General features: G+C 38.6%; 1 protein-coding gene across 2 annotated transcripts in view; it reads right to left on the reverse strand.

Moving 5' to 3' along the window:
- Positions 1-243: 243 nt before the first annotated feature.
- LOC103973517 (uncharacterized) overlaps positions 244-19,128 on the reverse strand; it is a 60,044-nt gene continuing 41,159 nt past the window's right edge. The window contains exons 24-29 of one of the 2 annotated variants that reach the window (XM_009388098.3): positions 7,953-8,030; positions 7,696-7,860; positions 1,481-1,561; positions 1,228-1,290; positions 1,065-1,154; positions 244-748 (exon numbers count right to left, since the gene is read on the reverse strand). In XM_009388098.3, coding sequence (XP_009386373.2) covers positions 638-748; positions 1,065-1,154; positions 1,228-1,290; positions 1,481-1,561; positions 7,696-7,860; positions 7,953-8,030 — 588 coding nt within the window. In that variant the 3' untranslated portion in view covers positions 244-637. Of the gene's footprint in view, positions 749-1,064; positions 1,155-1,227; positions 1,291-1,480; positions 1,562-7,695; positions 7,861-7,952; positions 8,034-19,128 lie in introns of both variants that reach the window. The other variant, XM_018821453.2, reaches the window with a different exon arrangement.

Consider the following 19,128-nt stretch of genomic DNA (forward strand, 5'->3'; position numbering starts at 1 on the left):
CCAAAGTCGGGTAGCGCTAATACTGGCATTGTTGTCATTGCGACTTTAAGTTCATCGAAGGTGGTGGTGGTTTTGTTCGACCATTGAAAAGCATTTTTTTTCAGTAAGGAAGTAAGGGATGCATTGATCTTTTCATATGTTGAATCTCGGATTTTGATGATGAAGACAATTGTCATTTGTTATTTAATCCATATGTCTACCTCCTTATGAACATTACCAGTAACTAGAATGCCAAAATCAACATGATATCTGCCAAGTGATCAATACTTTCTAATAAAATCTTTCTGTATTTTGACCCTCAGAAGTGGTTCAATCAATAAATTATCAATCGGTCAGACTGAATATGAATCATAAGAACAATTCATCATCATAAACGACTATTTCCTTGATATGGTTCTTTGTCCTTGCACATCGATCATGCATCAAATCACTATCGTCATTGACGATTGGTTATGCATCACTCTGTTCCATCACGTGTGCTCAGGTGTGCTCAGATGACTGTAGGCAAAATTCTTCCCAAGACATCAACATTATTGTTATTAGGTGATGACATGTACATTAAGCTTTCCCAGATATCGTTCCTGGTGGCCTGACACCATGCAGCTCCAGGTATCTCCTCAGCGGGAGCTTGACTTGATCACATCTGTAGCATGGCAACAAGAGACAGCGGTAGACACGATTCTGCTAAATTCTTTGAGATGCTCATATGTCTACAGAAATACATCAACCAGAATGCTGGCTTCAGAACCTGAAAAAATTGAAGACAACAAAGAGGCAGGTGGTAAGCAATGAACAAGAAATTCAACAAGAATATTATTGTTATGGGCAATGAAGGCAAAGAATGCAAAGAATGATAATGATGACATGGAAGAATAACAAATGGAGGAAAAAACTTCATGCCATAGAAAAAAGGCCACAATATGAGGTGTCTAATAATTGCCAAAGCATTCAAGAATTCTTAACATAAATCTGTACCTAGAATTCAATCAGGAGTTAATGTCATATACTAGATGATTTTAAAAAGATAACGAGATGATTATTGGATAATGAATATGAGTAAATACCTCCGATGCCGGGTCACCAGACAATATCTGAGGATCATAGACCCCTCCATATGCTATTTCTGCCGTAATTCTTACATACTGACCCATGTACTGCATTAAGACAAATCAACTAAGAAAAAATATGACAAACTTAAGGAGATCACTCCATGTAGTGAGACATTACCTGTACATATTGGGTCGTATGAGAAGGATGAAACTGCTTAAGAAATGTTCCAAGTCCAATGGCCTAAAACAGAAATCGACTCAATATATACTATCATAAATTGGAAACATTATGATTTCAATATATAATATATTTAACGAATTCAGAAACAGAAACAAGAAGCTCCTATAACTGTAGCAGAATCTATCCATTCTTTTAATGAATATACCCTATAACTAGGTCAATTGACAAGAAAAAATATAGAGGGACTTACAACAGGAGAAAAGTCAATAATGGATTTCTTTGTTTTACTGGTCAAAGTGCCCAAGTGAGAATCGAGTACATATTGTGGCAGCTGCATGGAAAATAAAAATAAACATTAAATTAAGAACAGAACCAAGTAAACCTAGGATCTTCTTTTCTCTGTTAGTATTTTGAAGAGCATAAATTTTCAGAAATAAGCTATTCGAAAAACTCAACCTCACATTGTGGTTTCCATTGAACACATTCACACAAAAAAGCAAATTCATGTTATAAAACAAATGGTTTATAAATGAAAAAAATCTGGCTTGATAAGATGTGAGATACTGGTATATTCTCCATTACCCCAAAACAAATTCATGTTAGCCAGTCCATATGGTAGATATGAAAAAAAGACATTGTCCCCATCAATCGAGTCAGAGAAGAGGCACAAGTAGCCTTAAATAAGATGACTTGAACAAAGCACATTTTGCAATTATACAAGTCTAGGAGCAATTTCAAATATATACCAAAATATATATTTATATACCCTATGCTTAGGCAAAGTACTTTAAGAGTTTGTAAGACAAATCAGGCAAGAGTGTTAAAAAAAAGAATCTACGTGTGACAAAATAGAAGCATAAATAAAAAAAATGTTAAAAGAACTCAATTTAGAATCTACATGTCTACATCTTTTAATGAGCATGTCTCCTGTATACATAAAAAACAATTGCTGTCACCTTATAAAAATACTATAGGTGATGTAGACCAGCAAGAGAAGTAGAGAGACAGAGTAAGAGAGGAGTGAGCTTAGATAGGAGAATAAGAGACTAGAAGAGAGAAGATGCAAATTTTTTCACTCAAATCTGAGCTATTTCATCCATTGACAAGCTCGACTATTTATAGGGTTTTAGGAGCTTTAGTACAATAAATGTGGGCAATGATTCCCAAGAGTAAACTCCTAGACTTCCTCCTTTTACTTCTAAGGGACTTATGTCTTTTAGAAACCCAAAATGCGGGCTCCTAGGAAACCTAAACAACTTTAAAAACTTATCGTAGTTGAGAAGAAAAAGATTGCACTTATTACAAAAGTAGTCCCAAGGTTAACATCTAGAAAGATTAAAAGACTCTTTATCTTCCCACAACTCATAGAATTACTAGGGTAGCTAATTAATGACTTTTTGTTGAATTCTGTGTAGAATAAACTCTTCTAAAATCTTTTATAAACCTAAATGGTTCTCCATCATTCTCCCTGATGGAAAATAACTCGACCCCAAAGAGTGGTCTATAAAATACTGGTCCAATAAGTCTAGTGCAAAATCATGAAATTCTATTAAGTAATCCAAGTGGCATATTAGAAGTTGCACAATCACGATATTTGATAAGAAAGTGTTGAGTGATGCTAGTAGCAGATGTAACAAGACGATCATCAAGAATAGCCTCTACATCATCCCTATATTTGTGGAAGAGTCGATGCTTTGAGAGGATTGCCACTTGCAAGAACACTGATAGACGGAGGAGGTTTAAAAATACCATGATATGGAGTTAAATACTCCATATTGAAAACTAGACATTTTTAAATCCAAAGGCAAATCGAGCATATATGCATTAGATTTAAATTCTTGGCTAATGGGGAAAGGATCAATAGCTCGAGCATGTAACTTTTTGAATAAGTTTTTGGGGAATCTCTCAGGGTGAATACCAATCAACACAAAATCACTAACTTGAAACTCTTGCCTCCTATTATGTGCATTGGCAGCAAGTTTGTAACTTTCATTACCTTGGGTAATTTTATGTTGAATCTTAGTATGCAAATCTTAGATAAGTTGAGCGAAGGAGTGGGCTAATTTTTGAGGTGTGATAGTAAGTGCAAGGGTGCAACATTAATGGGTGGGTCAAGACTAAAGCCAAGAATAACTTTAAATGAGCTATTTCTAGTAGAACGATTGACTGAGTTATTGTATGCAAACTATGTTGTGGTATCATTAAGTCCTAGTTTCTCAATTTCTCCCCAACTAAATATGTAAGAAGATTTCCTAAGGAATAATTAACAATCTTAGTTGCCATCAATCTAAGGGCGAAAGGCTAAAGAGAACTTCAATGTTGTGTCAAATAGTTTCCAAAAGTTTTTCAAAAATTGTTAACAAATTTTACTTCCCTATCAGACACCATGGTTGAGGCAAACTGTCTAACTTAACCACTTCCCAAAAGAACAACTTAGCAATGTATGAGGTATGATTAGTCTTATTACAAGGGATAAAATGAGTCATTTTTAAAATTCGATCAATAACAACTAGAATAGAATCATGGCCATAGGTTGTTTTAGAAAGTCCACGGACAAAATCTAAACTCACATTTTGCATTGTGAGTGTGGAATGGGTATGATAATAGAAAATTCATCTAACAAGGATTTAACCTTAGTTAGCAGTGCAAGGGCTTGGAATCTCTTTAGTGATGATGGCCACACAAAATTGTTGTCTAGGCTCTCTACTTCTAAAGACTTAGGATCCAGTAAATGGAGTTCCCTTGGTGGTTGGGGCTTGTGAAAAGGATTTAGGAGTTCTTGATTTGCCCTTTTTCGATGGTTTCACTAGTCGCATGATGATGTTTTTAACTTTGTACCAAAAGACAGTTGTTTTTCCTCCCTTGATTGATAACATCGAGGTCATATAGCCAAGGCCAACTTAGAAGAATATGGGCAACATCCATTGTTAGAACATCGTAGTAAATTTCAGTCTAGTAATCACCTATTTTGATTGGTACCAATCACCTCTCAATCATGGGTAAAGTGGCCACATGACCTTGAATGACTTCGGATGTAACTCTATCTTAAGGTTTAGTCTCTTGATGACAAATTTTGAGACTAAATTCCTAGTGCTGCCCCATCAATAACCAACTTCAAGTTCTCTCTTTGCTTCGGATAAAAGTATAAAAGATATTTGTCCGCTTCCATTCATTGAAATCACTAGTACTATAGAAAATAATGTGGACAACATTGACATGGGCATCTTCAATTTCTAGTTCATTTTCACTACCTAAGTATGTTTCGAATTTAACTACTTGGTCTACTTCCTCGATTTGATCCCTTAGTTTTTTGTTTTAAGGTAAGGGTATGTTAAAGACAATGAAAGACAATATGATCTCTATTATGGTATTAGTGAGACTGGATTTGAAGAACTAGTTAAATAATTAGTGACCGAACGAGATGGATGATTCATGGTTTAGGCAAAGGTTTTGCTTGTAGTTGGGATTTTTGGCTTGATAGAGCCATTACTTGAGTAGATAAGGAAATTATTCTATTGTTGAAATACTGAGAAGATGCACATACTTCTCAATCTTAAAGGCTCGACGAGTCCAAGTGTCAGGAAAACTAAGGCCGACTTCTATTTGATATTAAACCTTAATATGTTAACAAACTTTTGAATGGTGATGATTTGGTTCTTCTCAATTTCACACATAAGCAAAAGTTCCTCAAATCGGGCCAAATATTCAGCCATACTAAAAGTCAACTGCTTATAGTTTAATAATGTTCAATCATTTGGCTCCGAAAGTAGGCTGACAGTTATTTTTCCTTCAGTTTTTGTTTCATGACTTCCCATTTAGTGATGAGAGAGCTCTTGAAGGGGTTCAAGAGTCAAGACTATGTTGGACATGCTGACAATACTTCTTAACGGACGCTACTAGTTTTGTTTTTGTAAACCTCACAGTTTCATCCATTGACAAGCTCTACTGTTTATACAGGTTTAGGAACTATGGTACAGAAGTTTCCTCTTAGACTTCCTCCTTTGAAATCTAGGAAACTTATGTCTTTTAAAAACCCAAAATGTCTCTTAGTAGACTTCAACAGCTTTAAAAACTTATCACAGCTGAGAAGGAAAGGGTACACTTAATATAGAAGTAGAGTCCCAGTGTTAACACCTAGAAAAAAATAACTCTTCATTTTCTCACACAACTCTTAAAGTTTCTAGGCAAGCTAATTGATAACATTTTGCTCATTTCTTTGTGTAGAATAAATACCACTAAAATCCTTTGTAAACCTAGATAATTCTCATGGTTCAGCTAATTTGAAAAGCACCTTAATCAGCCCATCTATGGTGTTATTACACCAAGCATTTAACAACTTTGTTAAATTACAAGTTTTTCAATCATTTACTGCAAAATGAAAGTAGGTGCATAATGTTAAATAAAGGGATGCAAAGTGACAATAGAAGACAGACAACTAAATCTAATTGCCTCCTCCAAATGTCAAATCAACATAGGGAAAGATGATAATACCAACCTCAATTCAAGGTATATCCTGAGATAAAAAAATTTGTGCTACTGGTCTCTTAGTCTTAGTATTCCAAATTACGTTAGTTTAACTTATCATACACAAATTGGAATAGAAGTCTGCGACACAATGTTCAAACTGCAATACACAGATCATAGTAAAACCACAAAAGCTCAAACACAAATGTTGATTTATACAATCCTCATAGGATAACTTTCATTAGACATTTTCCTCAAAATGCTAATGAAATAACTGAGCTAATAGAATGTGTATAATAATGTTCTTCTGCATCCTCATGTTTCTGTAGAATTTCACTCAGATGCTTGCTTCCTCTTTATCCAGAAAAGATTAGCGTGTACTGATATTCTAAAAATCTTGTGCATCTAGGAGCTCAGTGTCAATGCAAGCACGTTGGTTGTCACAACAGCAATACATGGTTCTGCACTTGTAATTATTGGTGCATATTGTTTTCTGAGGTACCAGTGCATAATGCCTATCATGAATGAAGTAAAGCATAAAACAATGTGTGGTGCAGAACATGTAACACACATAAAAGCAACCACAATCAACAGTTCTGCCAATAAAAATAAGCCTTGATAGAAAGTTGATACTATAACTGTTATTGAAGTAGGACCTTCATTAGGGGAAGAGCAATTAAATCTAGATGCCCATTCTATAATCATCAGCTAATTAACCACTCATGAAGCATCATCAGCATCTAATTTGTTTTGCTATCATATTATCAGTGTTCCTAATGAGGACAACAAATTGAGAAGTTTCCTTGAAAGCATTATTAAGATCACTGACAGTTGATTCCTACTGAGTATGCAAATTGAGAAGTTTCATTGAAAGTATCATTTAGATCACTGGTAGTTGATTGCAATTCACCCTTTGGAAACAGGTTGAGTTTCATGCCATGGTAATTCATGAAAGTGAGCTTTTAAAGCAAAATTAATGATAAAGTTTCTTGCAATGGTACCTAAGTGGTATGCAGGCTGAAAGATTTATTATGGTTGTTACAATTTCATCTAATGCACTAAAGGAGCAAATCACCTAAAATCATCTTCAGTTTGCAAAGACTATAAAGAAGAGCATAGAACTCATCGCTAAGCTAAGTAAGTCAAGGAAGTTTATTAGGCCCCATTTAGTTCATTACCAATCAATTTAAAATGTTAGCTTTGCTACACAAAGTGGCTTGAAAGAGAAACAGTTATTGTGTGAAGATCCAATAACCATAATTGCATGAGATTTCCAGCATGAGATCATGAAGCATTGACTCCACCATTGATACGATTTGAAAGGTGGAACAAAACAAAAAAGAAACAATGGAAGGTGCTTCATACAATAGAAAAAAAATACAATACTTCTAGAAAAACTTTTAGATCATGGTGCTTTAGAATGCTCAAACAATAATGTCAAGCATGTTAAGCCTCATTTCTGATTTGAAAAGGCTCTCAGCACTATCCAGAGTCAATGGTTGGCATAAAGGCCCCAAAAGCAACCTTGGAGAAAACAACAAAGATTTAGTCATGAGTTACTGATAGGAAGGCTTAGAGCTAATTATTATGACATATAGCAGCACTAGTTTGAAAACAAGTTCCTGTTCAAGTAAAAGTGGCTGTTAAAAGCCAGTACCACATCATGCTCGTCAAATGTCTTGAGTGTGAACAACCTTTTTCCCCACATAATTGTTTTCTTCTTCGGATCCATCACTTCACCTCTGAATAGTATTGATGGCAGGTGCCATTAGCAGATTTACTCCATAACACTAAGATTCTAAGAAATAAACAGGGCAGAGAGACAGCTTTCGAAATTACACATGAAGTAGCTTTGTCATTTAGTAGTAAGCAATTGACTTGATTTTTTTTTACAGTAGAAAGAAATGAAATGATTCTCTTCCAGTTCGAAACTATGACTTGTCGTCCTATGTAAAATTCAACTACACAAATTTCTGACATAAAACATCAAGGAACAATTACCTGTGATATGGACAAAATAGATGCAGATCTGCCCAACAAAATAGGAGGCTCTTCCGAAATATAAATGGTTTGAAGAGGAGAAAAGAGACCACAAAGCTTCCGCTCTTTGTTAAAAGCTTGAAGAAGTTTTATAGATGGATTATCCTTCATTTCTGAATTTATGCTCTGTTTTAAGAAAATAATGACTAATTTATCAATATTTCTACAGTAAAGTTTGCTCTTTGAATAAGAAAAATTCACAAGAAAAATCTACTAACCTCAAGTATTTCATCCCTCTGGGAGTAAATTGAGGCATTTAGACCTTCAACAACAGAATAAACACGACCTGCCTTAATCTGCTAAAATTATGGTACACTAGGTTATAAAATTGTCAAATCTATTTTTAGATGTAATTTAAATGAAAATATCAACTAAACAAAGAAAAATAACAGTTATATATACATACATATGTATAAGTATATATATATCAAGAACTACTTTGTTGGTACAAATGCTCTGAGGCCTCAAAGAATATACAGATGTATGTGCAACCATTTGAGTTGCTTCAGTCGGAAAATTAGAACACTTGGATAGTCAAAATTTTGGCCAAAAACACTTGTTGGATTTGTATATCTTGCTCTTTCGTATCATCATAGAACTTTCCAGTCTTACGTCAATCTTATCAAGGTGCAAACTGAAGAAACCTTGAGATTTATCACTAAACATTGATCATAGCTTCATGCAAAATTTGCCCTAGTAATGAGCAAATTCTACAACTCAAATTACTTTTAACTTGGTCATGCTTACAGTCATGGGTTAAGTTACTCTGGGTAATCTTTGTTGTCACGAACAATTCATAGGGAAGGTGATCGATGTAATGTCTATGTATGTTTGTGCTTTTCTGTTTTGTTCATGCCTTGAACAACATGTAAGGGGCTTGCAATAGGCTTGGCAGCCCCATTTTGGTTAGGTTTTGTTGTCATTTCAGGCTTGTAAACGCAGCATGTGTGTGGTCATCGCGCAGAGGCAAAACTACCCCCAAAAAAAATCTTCAGCTGGCCATTTTGGGTGTTTTCCATGTGCACAAAATAGCTAAAAACATCAACATCTCAGCACCTTAGCACCTTAGAGCTACTTAGAAGACACATCGCTGAATGAGCTTTTGGGATAGTATCTTGGGTTGGTTTGTCCCTTGGTTCCGTAGCGGTGTCATATGGGTACTCGTTCGTCAGGAGTTCTGGGCACGATGGATTGTTTAGGAACTTCATTGCATAATTGTTCAGAGCTTACAAAGTCCATCTTTATATTTTGCATTGTCTACCAAGTGTTTGCTAAAAACGTTTTCTTATGAGATCCCGAGTTTAGTACTTCCACTAACCCATCTTCTTTTTTGCATGTCCTTAAGGGGCCTTGCGAGGTTACGAAGATGCTCACCCTTTGTAGATAGACATGCAAGGATACTATACAACTTAGGCAAAATCAAGTATGTGACATATGATATCAGAGCAGGACAAACATGTTAAAAACACTTGGCATGCAACATAGGGGACCAAACAGGGCTATGTGGAGGGCATCTAGCATGCGTGATCGTTTGAGGGAAACGGACATTGAGGCATAGTGAAAAGAGTCACTCAAAGGAGCAAACATCCGAGATTGGCATTTAAAGGAATGACCAACCCTTCGTGCGAGAAGCACCATGAAGACAAGCGACCTAGGAAGAACGCATAGCGCAGAAAGGATGAGATAGCTGATTTTGAGCTACAGTTTGACGTTGGCAACGTAACTTGATGGTGTTTAATGCAAGCGGGGGCGCTTAGCAAATGTGAGATAGTGCAAGTAGGCATAGGTTGCTCAACGATTGAAAGAGTTTGTACAAAGCTAGCAAAGATAAGGGAAATTGTTGACTCGAATAATTCGATACTCATGTAATACCTTGTATAAAAACGATGAACTATCTATGGCCATTGCTAGGTGATCGAAATTCGACGCTGTGGAGCATGAAAACTTTCTCTTCAACACAATGGATGCATACATTTGCAAGACGTTGAACTGAGCAATGGGTTCAGCATGTTGCTAGGCTTGGTGGGGCTCAACAGAGGGCTATATTGATGAAGAGTCACGATCTAGCAAGTGTGTTCACAGTGGTAAAACAACACACAATTTGTTCAGTAACGCGAAGTAGTAAAAAGAGATGATCTCCGAAACTTCCAGAAAGAAGTATACAAAGAAAGAAGTTGCTCCAATGAGATAAGTATTCAAGGGTTAAGTCTCGATGCTCTAGTGAGAGATTCATGTGCATTGGATTGCATATATTGTGAAAGGTACCTCAAGATTGAAGCTTTATAAAGCTCAAACGAGCAAGTAGTAAGGAGTCATCATAAGATCTCATATGAGATGATGCATCGAGAGACACATTGCATGATCAAAGTAGGGGAGAAACCAAAGGCAACACCAAACAAAGACACACTAAGAGTAGATGAGGAGAATATCGGGCTCAACAAAGGGTTAACCCATGATGTGGTGGATGCGAGGACCACCATCATCTCAATGCAAACCAAGAAGCAAAGCAACTTGGGTGAACTTCATGAAGTACTCAAGTCGCATGAAAGGAGTTGAATTAGAAGACAGAATATAGAGCGAAAGTACCAACTTCGTGGAGCTTTCCTTGGAAAGATCAAAGACATGAATTGTTGCAAAGACAAGAGCGAAACCATGCTGATCCCTGGGTTCCTTATTCTGATGGAGCGGACTTATCTTGTACGATGCCAAAGTTAAAGAGAAAATTGAGGCACATGCACTTCATCTCGGCAAGGCAATTGACAAAGAGACTAAGGCAGGAGGCCAACTCAATTTGCAATGGTGAAGTTGGAATGGTACGAGGCAAGAGACCGTAGAGGTAGATGCTCATGAAGAATATACCGCAATGTACCATTCAAGTTGTCACAAAGGAAGCTGTGCGCAATAGAGATTACACTAGGGCATAAGCCTAGGATCCAAATAATGATACACCAATTTTCAGTTAAGTCGATGGACTTCAAGAGTTAGTAGGTAACAGCTTGACCTAGAGCTATGCTTTGGCCGTGAATGACCCAAGTGCGGATGGAGAAAGGTTAATTGCCAATGGAGGGAACACAATTAAAGATGGTAAAGGCCTAGTGATATGTCGACGAAGGCCACACATGGAGATATCGTAGTTTGAGTTCACCACACAAAGATTAAAGTGCAATAAAGACATTATCAGGAGGTGATATGATGCAGCGGATTATGGTAGAACAGTTCAGTGAGCAACACGATAGTAAGAAGGGCCTTGAATTAAAGGAATGAATGTCATGGTCTCATAAAGGTGAGTTTTCCAGGAGTGCACCAAATTTTGTATCAGATGAAAGCCTTAGACATCAACATATGAGGGTTATGTATTGCAATGGTGGATCTTTTGAGTGCAAGTACAAAGAGTTCTATGGATGACTTGGTCATATGGAGGTATGATTTAAGTTGCTAGAGGGTGGATTGCTCTAGAGCTCATTCGCCTGAGGGAGCCTAGCAAGTCAAAGGAGAAGGCTGAGTGAGTGAACATTGTTACCAAAGATGCAAAGGAGAACGACACGAACCCTACAACATAGTAGCAGAGGCCATGCGTGGAAGTTATAGCCTATCTTTCTATCGACCAAGGTCAACTGCTCAAAGAACATAGAAGTATTGAAACAGGTGGTCGAAAGGGGTGCAGAAGTGATGACAAGTCCACAAGGATTTAGCTACCTAAAACCAAGCATCGAACATAATGGATGTAGACTTGGAGGTGTGCCATAGAGGTAGATTTGCCAATGTAAGGAGTAGGAAAGGGACACAGATGTGAGGCGATAGATAGTAGGGTTATAGGCATAAGGAAGCTCCCTAATACCACAAAAATAGGAATTCCGTAGAGCCATCGATCCCTTGCTTTCATAGAGGGAGAGCATATGGTCGTAAGAGGGGCCAAGACAATAGAGAGTGTAGTGGCAAACTCTAAGTACCAAGACAAGGCAAAAGGGCAAAGGCCATGGAACTTAGTAAAACAAGTGTCAACGAGCTACTCATCAAAGTAAACGAATGTTGGGAACTTTGGATCGATGCGAGAGTGCTCAACCCATGAACGAAGTAGGCAACACATAGTGTTGTATCCTTTTCTGCTCAAAGTAGGTGACAAAAATGGAGGTGGTACAATCCCAGAGGGATGATAAAAACTAATAAAGAATTGCTTTAGTCAGGGTGAAATTTTGTTATTTTTGGGTATATTGTGAAAGTTCGATGACAATGAGAAGATAAATCATAGTAGCTAACACAGCGCAAGGAGTGCAATACTTCAAGTGCTTCAAAAGTGTAAGTAAAGAGCAGACGAAAACTAGTAACCAACTTGATACATGAAGTACAACCCTCTAGGAAGCAAGCGAGATCAAGCAACCTTATTCTTTTTAACTTTTGAGAGAATGGGCGAAGCCAAGTACCCTAATTCTCTTGATTATTTAGCAGATAAGCTCTACACATTTTTGAAGATCCTTCGAGGAGACATAGCAACAGACAATAGGTACCAAACCCTCCCCAATAGTGATCGATTCTATTAAAGGTAGATTGTCCACTTTATTCTTAATAGAGTAATAGTTAAAAGCATAAGTGATGTGAATGTATTTAGAGGTAACGACTAAGCAAAAGAGAAATTGATGGTCAAATTTTATAGAGGAAAGGCCTTAAAACTTTATATTCTACAAGGCAATGCTCGTTAAAGCTCCAACTACATTCATCCAATTCAATCAACAAAAGATGTTAAAGGGACTAGCACACAACAAGGTCTTTTCCTTCATTTGAAAGATCTATAGATACTAGCAGATTAGCATGACTCAACCAACCCTACACCATAGTCGGAGTCATTAGCGAATTAGAGCAGTGTTGATAGATCAAAGTTCAACTACTCAACAACAATGACAAAGAATAATTGGGAGCCAAGAATAAGTGGGGCAAAATGTCATCAACAGTTCGTAAGGTATTCGATGTAATGTTTATGCATGTTCATATTTTTTTGTTTTGTTTATGTCCCTATTTTGGTTAGGTTTTGTGGTCGTTATAGGCTTGTAAACGTAGCATGTGTGTGGTTGTCGTGTAAAGGAAAAGCCGCCCAAAAATAAGACCTCTAGCCAGCCATTTTAGGTGTTTTCCATATGCACAAAATAACCAAAAACGTCAGTCATCCAAGCATCTTGGATCTGCTAGGGTGACATATAGTTAGATGGGCCTTGGGGTAGTGCCTTATGTTGGTTTATTGCTTAGCTCTATAGTGATGTCATATAGGCACTTTTTTGTAAGGACTTTTTAATGTGGTAGATTACCTTGGACCCTTTATTATACGACCATTCAAAGCTTACAAAGTCTATCTTTGTATTTGGCATTTGCTTATTAAGTATTTGATGAAATATCTATTTGTGAGATCTCGAGTTTAATGCTTCTACTCATCTGTCTTCTCTTTTGTAGATCCTTAGGGAACTCTACAAGGTTACAAGGAGGTTAACCTTTTGTGGGCAAACATCGAACGGTGCTGCATGACTTACGCAAAATCAGCTAGGTGTGTGATAATGTGGTACTTCATTGCCCAGTTAACTACACATAAAAGAAGTTAGCCTAACTAAATGTGTACAACGGCAAAATGCCTTGGCCGGTCTGCACTTGCATATCACTTGCTAGAATCAATAGATAAGTGCTTACAATTCAATGCAGTCATAAAGGTCCTAAGAAGTGGTAAGGTGGACATCATCATCCAAACACTTCAAACAAGAGCGAAACAACTAGCTTAACCCTCAATACCCACCTCTTAAGTACTACTCGGAAGAAGTATCTCCATATGAATACAAAAGTAGTTTGACCAAACTAGCGATTTCAAAAGGCACTCGGGCGAGGCGACACGCGACCCGAGCGCCTCGCTTCATTTCTAGGTGGTGCGCTTCAAAGAAGCGCCGCCTGGGCTGTCGCCCGAGCCTAGGCGCTGGGCACTTCGGGCGAGTGCCCGTGTTAAACCAAGCGACCGAACCAATATTTTAGGTCTGGTTTGGTCTCTAGTGCTTTAGTTGGTTCGATCGAACCAACTAAAGCACCGATATCAGCCTCCCAACATCCCTCTCGTGACTTTCCCAACCCTAACCCTGCTCGTGATTTTACAACCGAGATTTCTTCTCCGCTGTCGTTGCCTCTCTCCGCTGTCGTTGCTTTCCGCTACTACTGCCACTATCGTTGCTCGTCATTGCTGTCGTTGCTCACCGCTGCCACAATCGCTGCTCGCCATTGTTGTCGTTGCTCGCCGCTGTCGCTACTTGTTAGGACTCTAGCTAGGAGAGTCCTAACTGATAGGGACATTCATGTAAACCTACCTGAGCCAACCCCTATTAAAGAGGTGAAGAGGCCGACTAGGGTTAGGAGGTTGTTTCTTAAAGAAGAATTAGGAGTTGTAAGGGAATAAGAGTCTTGAGTAGGAGCCCTATTAGGAGTTGGTTAGAAGTAGGAGTCTTGAGTAGAAATCCTATTAGGAGTTAGGGTTTATAAGCCCTATAAATAGCCATGTATTCCTCCTCTTTTCATAAGCAATAGATGAATCTTTTCTGTAGCCTTTGAGCAGCAACTTAGAGGGAGGAACCTCTATAGAGTTCCAAGGAGGCCGATCCCCTAAAGAGATCAATCCCAAGTTTAGAATCTGCAAGGGTTCTAACATCTGGTATCAGAGCAGCGTTCGTGGCATCTCGCTGCCGTTCCACAGCCATCCATCAACCCATCACAGCCGCCTAAAACAATTCCCACAATTACTTAAAAGATCGTCGTCAAATTCCGTCGTCATCTCTACCACCGCGGATCATCCTTTGATCTCCCCGTGAATTGCAACAGGTTCTGGTTTCCTACCTTACTGCTGCTGCAATTTAGTTATCCTTATTCAAAAATCCCAAAAAAATTATTCCTATATTGCTGCATAAACTTTTCGTCACAAAGTTTTCATCTCAACGACGAAAGATACATTGCAGAATTCTAACCGCATAGCACTGTCAGTTTGATCTTGCTACTGTGTTTTTTCAATCCAAATTTCTACGAAATTTTTATGACATCTTTGACACTTCCTAAAGTAGATTTCCCTTTAGTTTTGTCAAAAAATTCTCAATATAAACCATTGATCCTTTACGTCTAATCTGCTATACTTGAAAATCTGCATTATAAAATTTCAGCCGTATAGTACTGTTTGTTTGATCTTGATACTATGTTTTTTTCTGTCCAAATCTCTACGAAATTTTTATGATAGCTTTGACACTTCCTAATAGTAGATTTCCCTTTCGTTTCGTCAAAAAAATCTCAATATAAACCACCAATCTTTTACGTCCAATCTGATACACTTGAAAATCTGTGCTACAGAAAATTTCAGCCACATATTGTTGCCTTAACCCATCTATTTGCAATCTTTTCTGAATGAAATTTCTTAGATACTTCATAGATCATCTTGGCTTCCATCTAAGATTGATCTATTGAGGAGTTCATCTCTAAAAATGATTTTGTGTTGCTTCAAATTTTCGTCCCAAGCCGCTAAAATTTTTCGACGAGAATTCTGCTATAGCAGCTTGCACCAATTTCCTTGTTGTTATACTGCCAAAATTTTCTTGATTAAATTAGACATCCTTGCTGTCATATAAACTGTGATTTTGCTATCAATTCCCTCCTCAATTCTCTTAAGTTTTTGGTGAAAATTTCGTCGAAAAACCACTGTTTCTTCGACGACAATTCTGCTCTTACAAGACAGCACATACTTGCTGCAACTTCCATTGATTTCTATCAAACCTTTGCTGTCATATACCACAGATCCAAAACTTTCATCCACAGCCCTAAAACTCCACCAAACCACACCTTCAAACTGCACCCAAAATAGCCACAAAACAAGCCTAAACCTTAGCCTACATCCACCAATCCACCAACCCTTTTGACCATCACCTCTCTCAACCAATACATGCCTTTAACCCGACAACAAAAGAGAGATCTTAACATCACAGATTTGGCGGCATATACTATGACATCTAAGGAGGTAATCAATGCTAAATTCGAAGCCTTCGAAGCGCGAATGGAGGATAAGATTCGGACGCTCTTTACCGAACTCAGATTGGGCCGACCACTAAGCCTGAAGAAATCACATCAAGGAGAGAGCTTTGCCCAATCGCACCAAACCCGAAGATATGACTTCCAAGAGAGGGGAAGCTCTATGACCGACCCCAACTATCCATGCATGAGAGTGGATTTTCCTAGATGGGAAGAAGGAGACCCGATTAGTTAGATCTCGCGCGTGGAGCGATATTTTCGGTACCACAAAACCGCGGATGCATCAATGGTGAAAATTGCAGCCATACATCTTGAAGGGGATGCAATACAGTGGTTTGACTGGTTTGAACATACTTATGGAGTCCTTTCATGGCGACAATTCAAAGAAGGACTGCTGATCCGCTTCGGACCAACCGATTACGAGAACATTGACGGACAACTAGCAAAGATCCGACAAACCTCCATCATTCAAGAGTACCAAACCAGGTTTGAAAGGTTAACTAATCAAACTCATGATTGGTCTCAAAAACAGCTATTGGGGACCTTCATTGAGGGCTTGAAGCCGGAGATCCGAGGAGAAGTTAAAGCGCGACAACCGTACACGCTTATGGCAGCCATCTCTTTCGCACGACATCAAGAGGAGCAATTGAACCATGAAGCTCGAAGGACTAGGGTCGCTCCTCGACCAGTAATATCGAAGCCCTCAGCCCCCCCTACTGTCGACGGAGTCCCTACACCAAAGAGGTTAACAAGAGAAGAGCTTCGGGAGCGATATGCAAAAGGGTTATGTTGGCATTGCGATGAGCCATGGAGCCGTAAGCATCGCTGTAGTAAAGGGAGACTTCTTATGATTGAACCAATAGAAGAAGAGGTCATTGAACATCCAGAAGAGAGCCTTGAACATGAAGAAGAAGATGCAGAAGAAGAGCCACAATCGACCGAAGTTACGGTACATGCACTAGCAGGCTACTCAAACCCGCAAACGATGAAAGTTAGAGGCCTTCCCAAACAACAACCGATCACTGTTCTCATCGACACGGGCAGTACTAATAACTTCCTAAATAGTAAGGTTGCTGTCCGGATGGCCTTGCCTATTGGGAATTGCAACAGGTTTGACGTTAAGGTCACTGACGAATGGATTTTGAAGTATGATCATAGGAGCCCGTGAGTGAAACTATTGCTGCAGGACCAAGAGATAATTGCATATTTCTTCCTCCTCCCTCTTGATGATCATGAGGCCATGCTCAGAATTAAATGGTTGACGACATTATGTGATGTTTCTTGGAATTTTATGCAACTAATTATGAAATTTTACAGTAAGGAGAAACAAGTGATACTGTACGGGAAACGTGGGGGCGACGTAATGATGATTTGCACACAACAAATGGAGAAGGTTTTGCATAAAGCATACAGCAGCTTTTTGGTACAACTTGAGCAGCTAACTAAGGGAGAGCCAATAGAATTTGAAGATCCAAACCTACTTCCTTTGCTTGCTGAATTTTCAGATATATTTGACGAACCGCACAACCTACCTCTTACCCGTCGGCATAATTATTATATAACGATTCTTCCAAGCAAACCTCCAACAAATACTCGATCATATCAGTATCTACATCTTCAGAAGGATGAAATAGAAAGGATTGTAAAAGAGATGCTCGAAACAGGAGTTATTCGGCCAAGTTGCAGTCTTTTCTCTTCACCGGTGCTACTTGTACGCAAGAAGGACGGAACATGGCGAATATGTGTTGATTACCGAGCTCTCAATGGCATAACCATCAAGGATAAATACCCTATTCCAGTAGTAGATGAATTGCTAGATGAAAGGGAGCACAAATCTTCAGAAAGCTGGACCTTCGCTCCGGGTATCATCAAATACGAGTGTGTGAAAAAGGCATACCGAAAATCGCCTTTCGAACACACAACGACCACTATGAATTTTTGCTTTCTGCAACAAAAGATGGAATATCTTGGGCATATCATATCAAAGGAAGGTGTGATGGTGGACCCCTCCAAAATAGAAGCAATGCAGAACTGGCCGACCTCAATGAACATAAAATTGCTACATGGATTTTTGGGTTTAATAGGCTACTACCGTAAGTTCATGAAAAACAATGGAAAGATCAGTGCACTACTTACTTACTGAAAAAAGATGTCTTCTAATGGTCGGACAAAGCCTTCGTTGCCTTCGACAAACTTAAGGCAGCCATGACGACGACGTTGGTTCTAGCACTACCAGATTTCAGCCGACCCTTCATTATTAAGGCGAACGCATCTGGAGTCGGAATTGGAGCCATTCTCATACAATATGGTCGACCACTCGCATACACTAGCAAGGCATTGTCTCCCTCCCATCAAAATATGTCAACATATGATAAGGAGATGCTCGCCATTGTGCACGCAGCAACGAGGTGGAGACCCTACTTGATCGGTCGACGATTTCAAATTAAAACCGACCATAAAAGCCTCAAGTACTTTTTGGAGCAAAAGATATCATCCCTTGAGCAGCAAAAATGGGTAACAAAACTTCTTGGATTTGATTATGAAATAACTTACAAAAAGTGGAAAAAGAATGTTGTTGCAAATGTGCTTTCGTAGCTACCCAAGCAAGCTGAATTTTCGGTCGTTTCACTTTCGACCAGCGACTTCCTTGAGGATATTAAGATGGAATGGCAGGAAGATTCGAAGACTAGTAAGATCATAAAAAAATTGGAGGAAGCACCAAGCTCCGTGGCTCATTACAATTGGGACTAAAAAGAATTACACTATAAGGGACGCATCGTGCTTATGATAAATTCTACTTGCATCTTCACGAGTAGATTTTGGACAAAATTATTCCATATGCAGGGTACTAAATTGAAAAGGAGTATGGCATATCACCCACAAATCAACGGCCAGACAAAAATTGTAAATAGGTGCTTGGAGACAACCCAAAGCCACCCACCAAATATGACTACCCAAGGAGAACTCCAGACCTAGCCAAGTGTCATTGTTGATTGACGGATCGTGACTCGACGATGACGACCCACTACTAAAGTGCTAATACAGTGAGTGAACCTACCAACAAAATATGCCACTTTGGAGAACTATGAAAACTTGAAGATCAAATTCCCAAAAATCATGAATCGTCAGCCTCGAGGACAAGGCTGATTTGAAGAGGGCGGGTCTGTCAGGACTCTAGCTAGGAGAGTCCTAATTGAGAGTGACATTCATGTAAAACCTACCTAAGTCGACCCCTATTAAAGAGGTGAAGAGGCCGGCTAGGGTTAGGAGGTTGTTTCTTAGAGAAGAATTAGGAGTTGTAAAGGAATAGGAGTCTTGAGTAGAAGTCCTATTAGGAGTTGGTTAGAAGTAGGAGTCTTGAGTAGGAGT

Source organism: Musa acuminata, chromosome BXJ1-5, assembly GCF_036884655.1.
Source record: "Musa acuminata AAA Group cultivar baxijiao chromosome BXJ1-5, Cavendish_Baxijiao_AAA, whole genome shotgun sequence".
In the NCBI taxonomy this organism is placed as follows: Eukaryota; Viridiplantae; Streptophyta; class Magnoliopsida; order Zingiberales; family Musaceae; genus Musa; species Musa acuminata.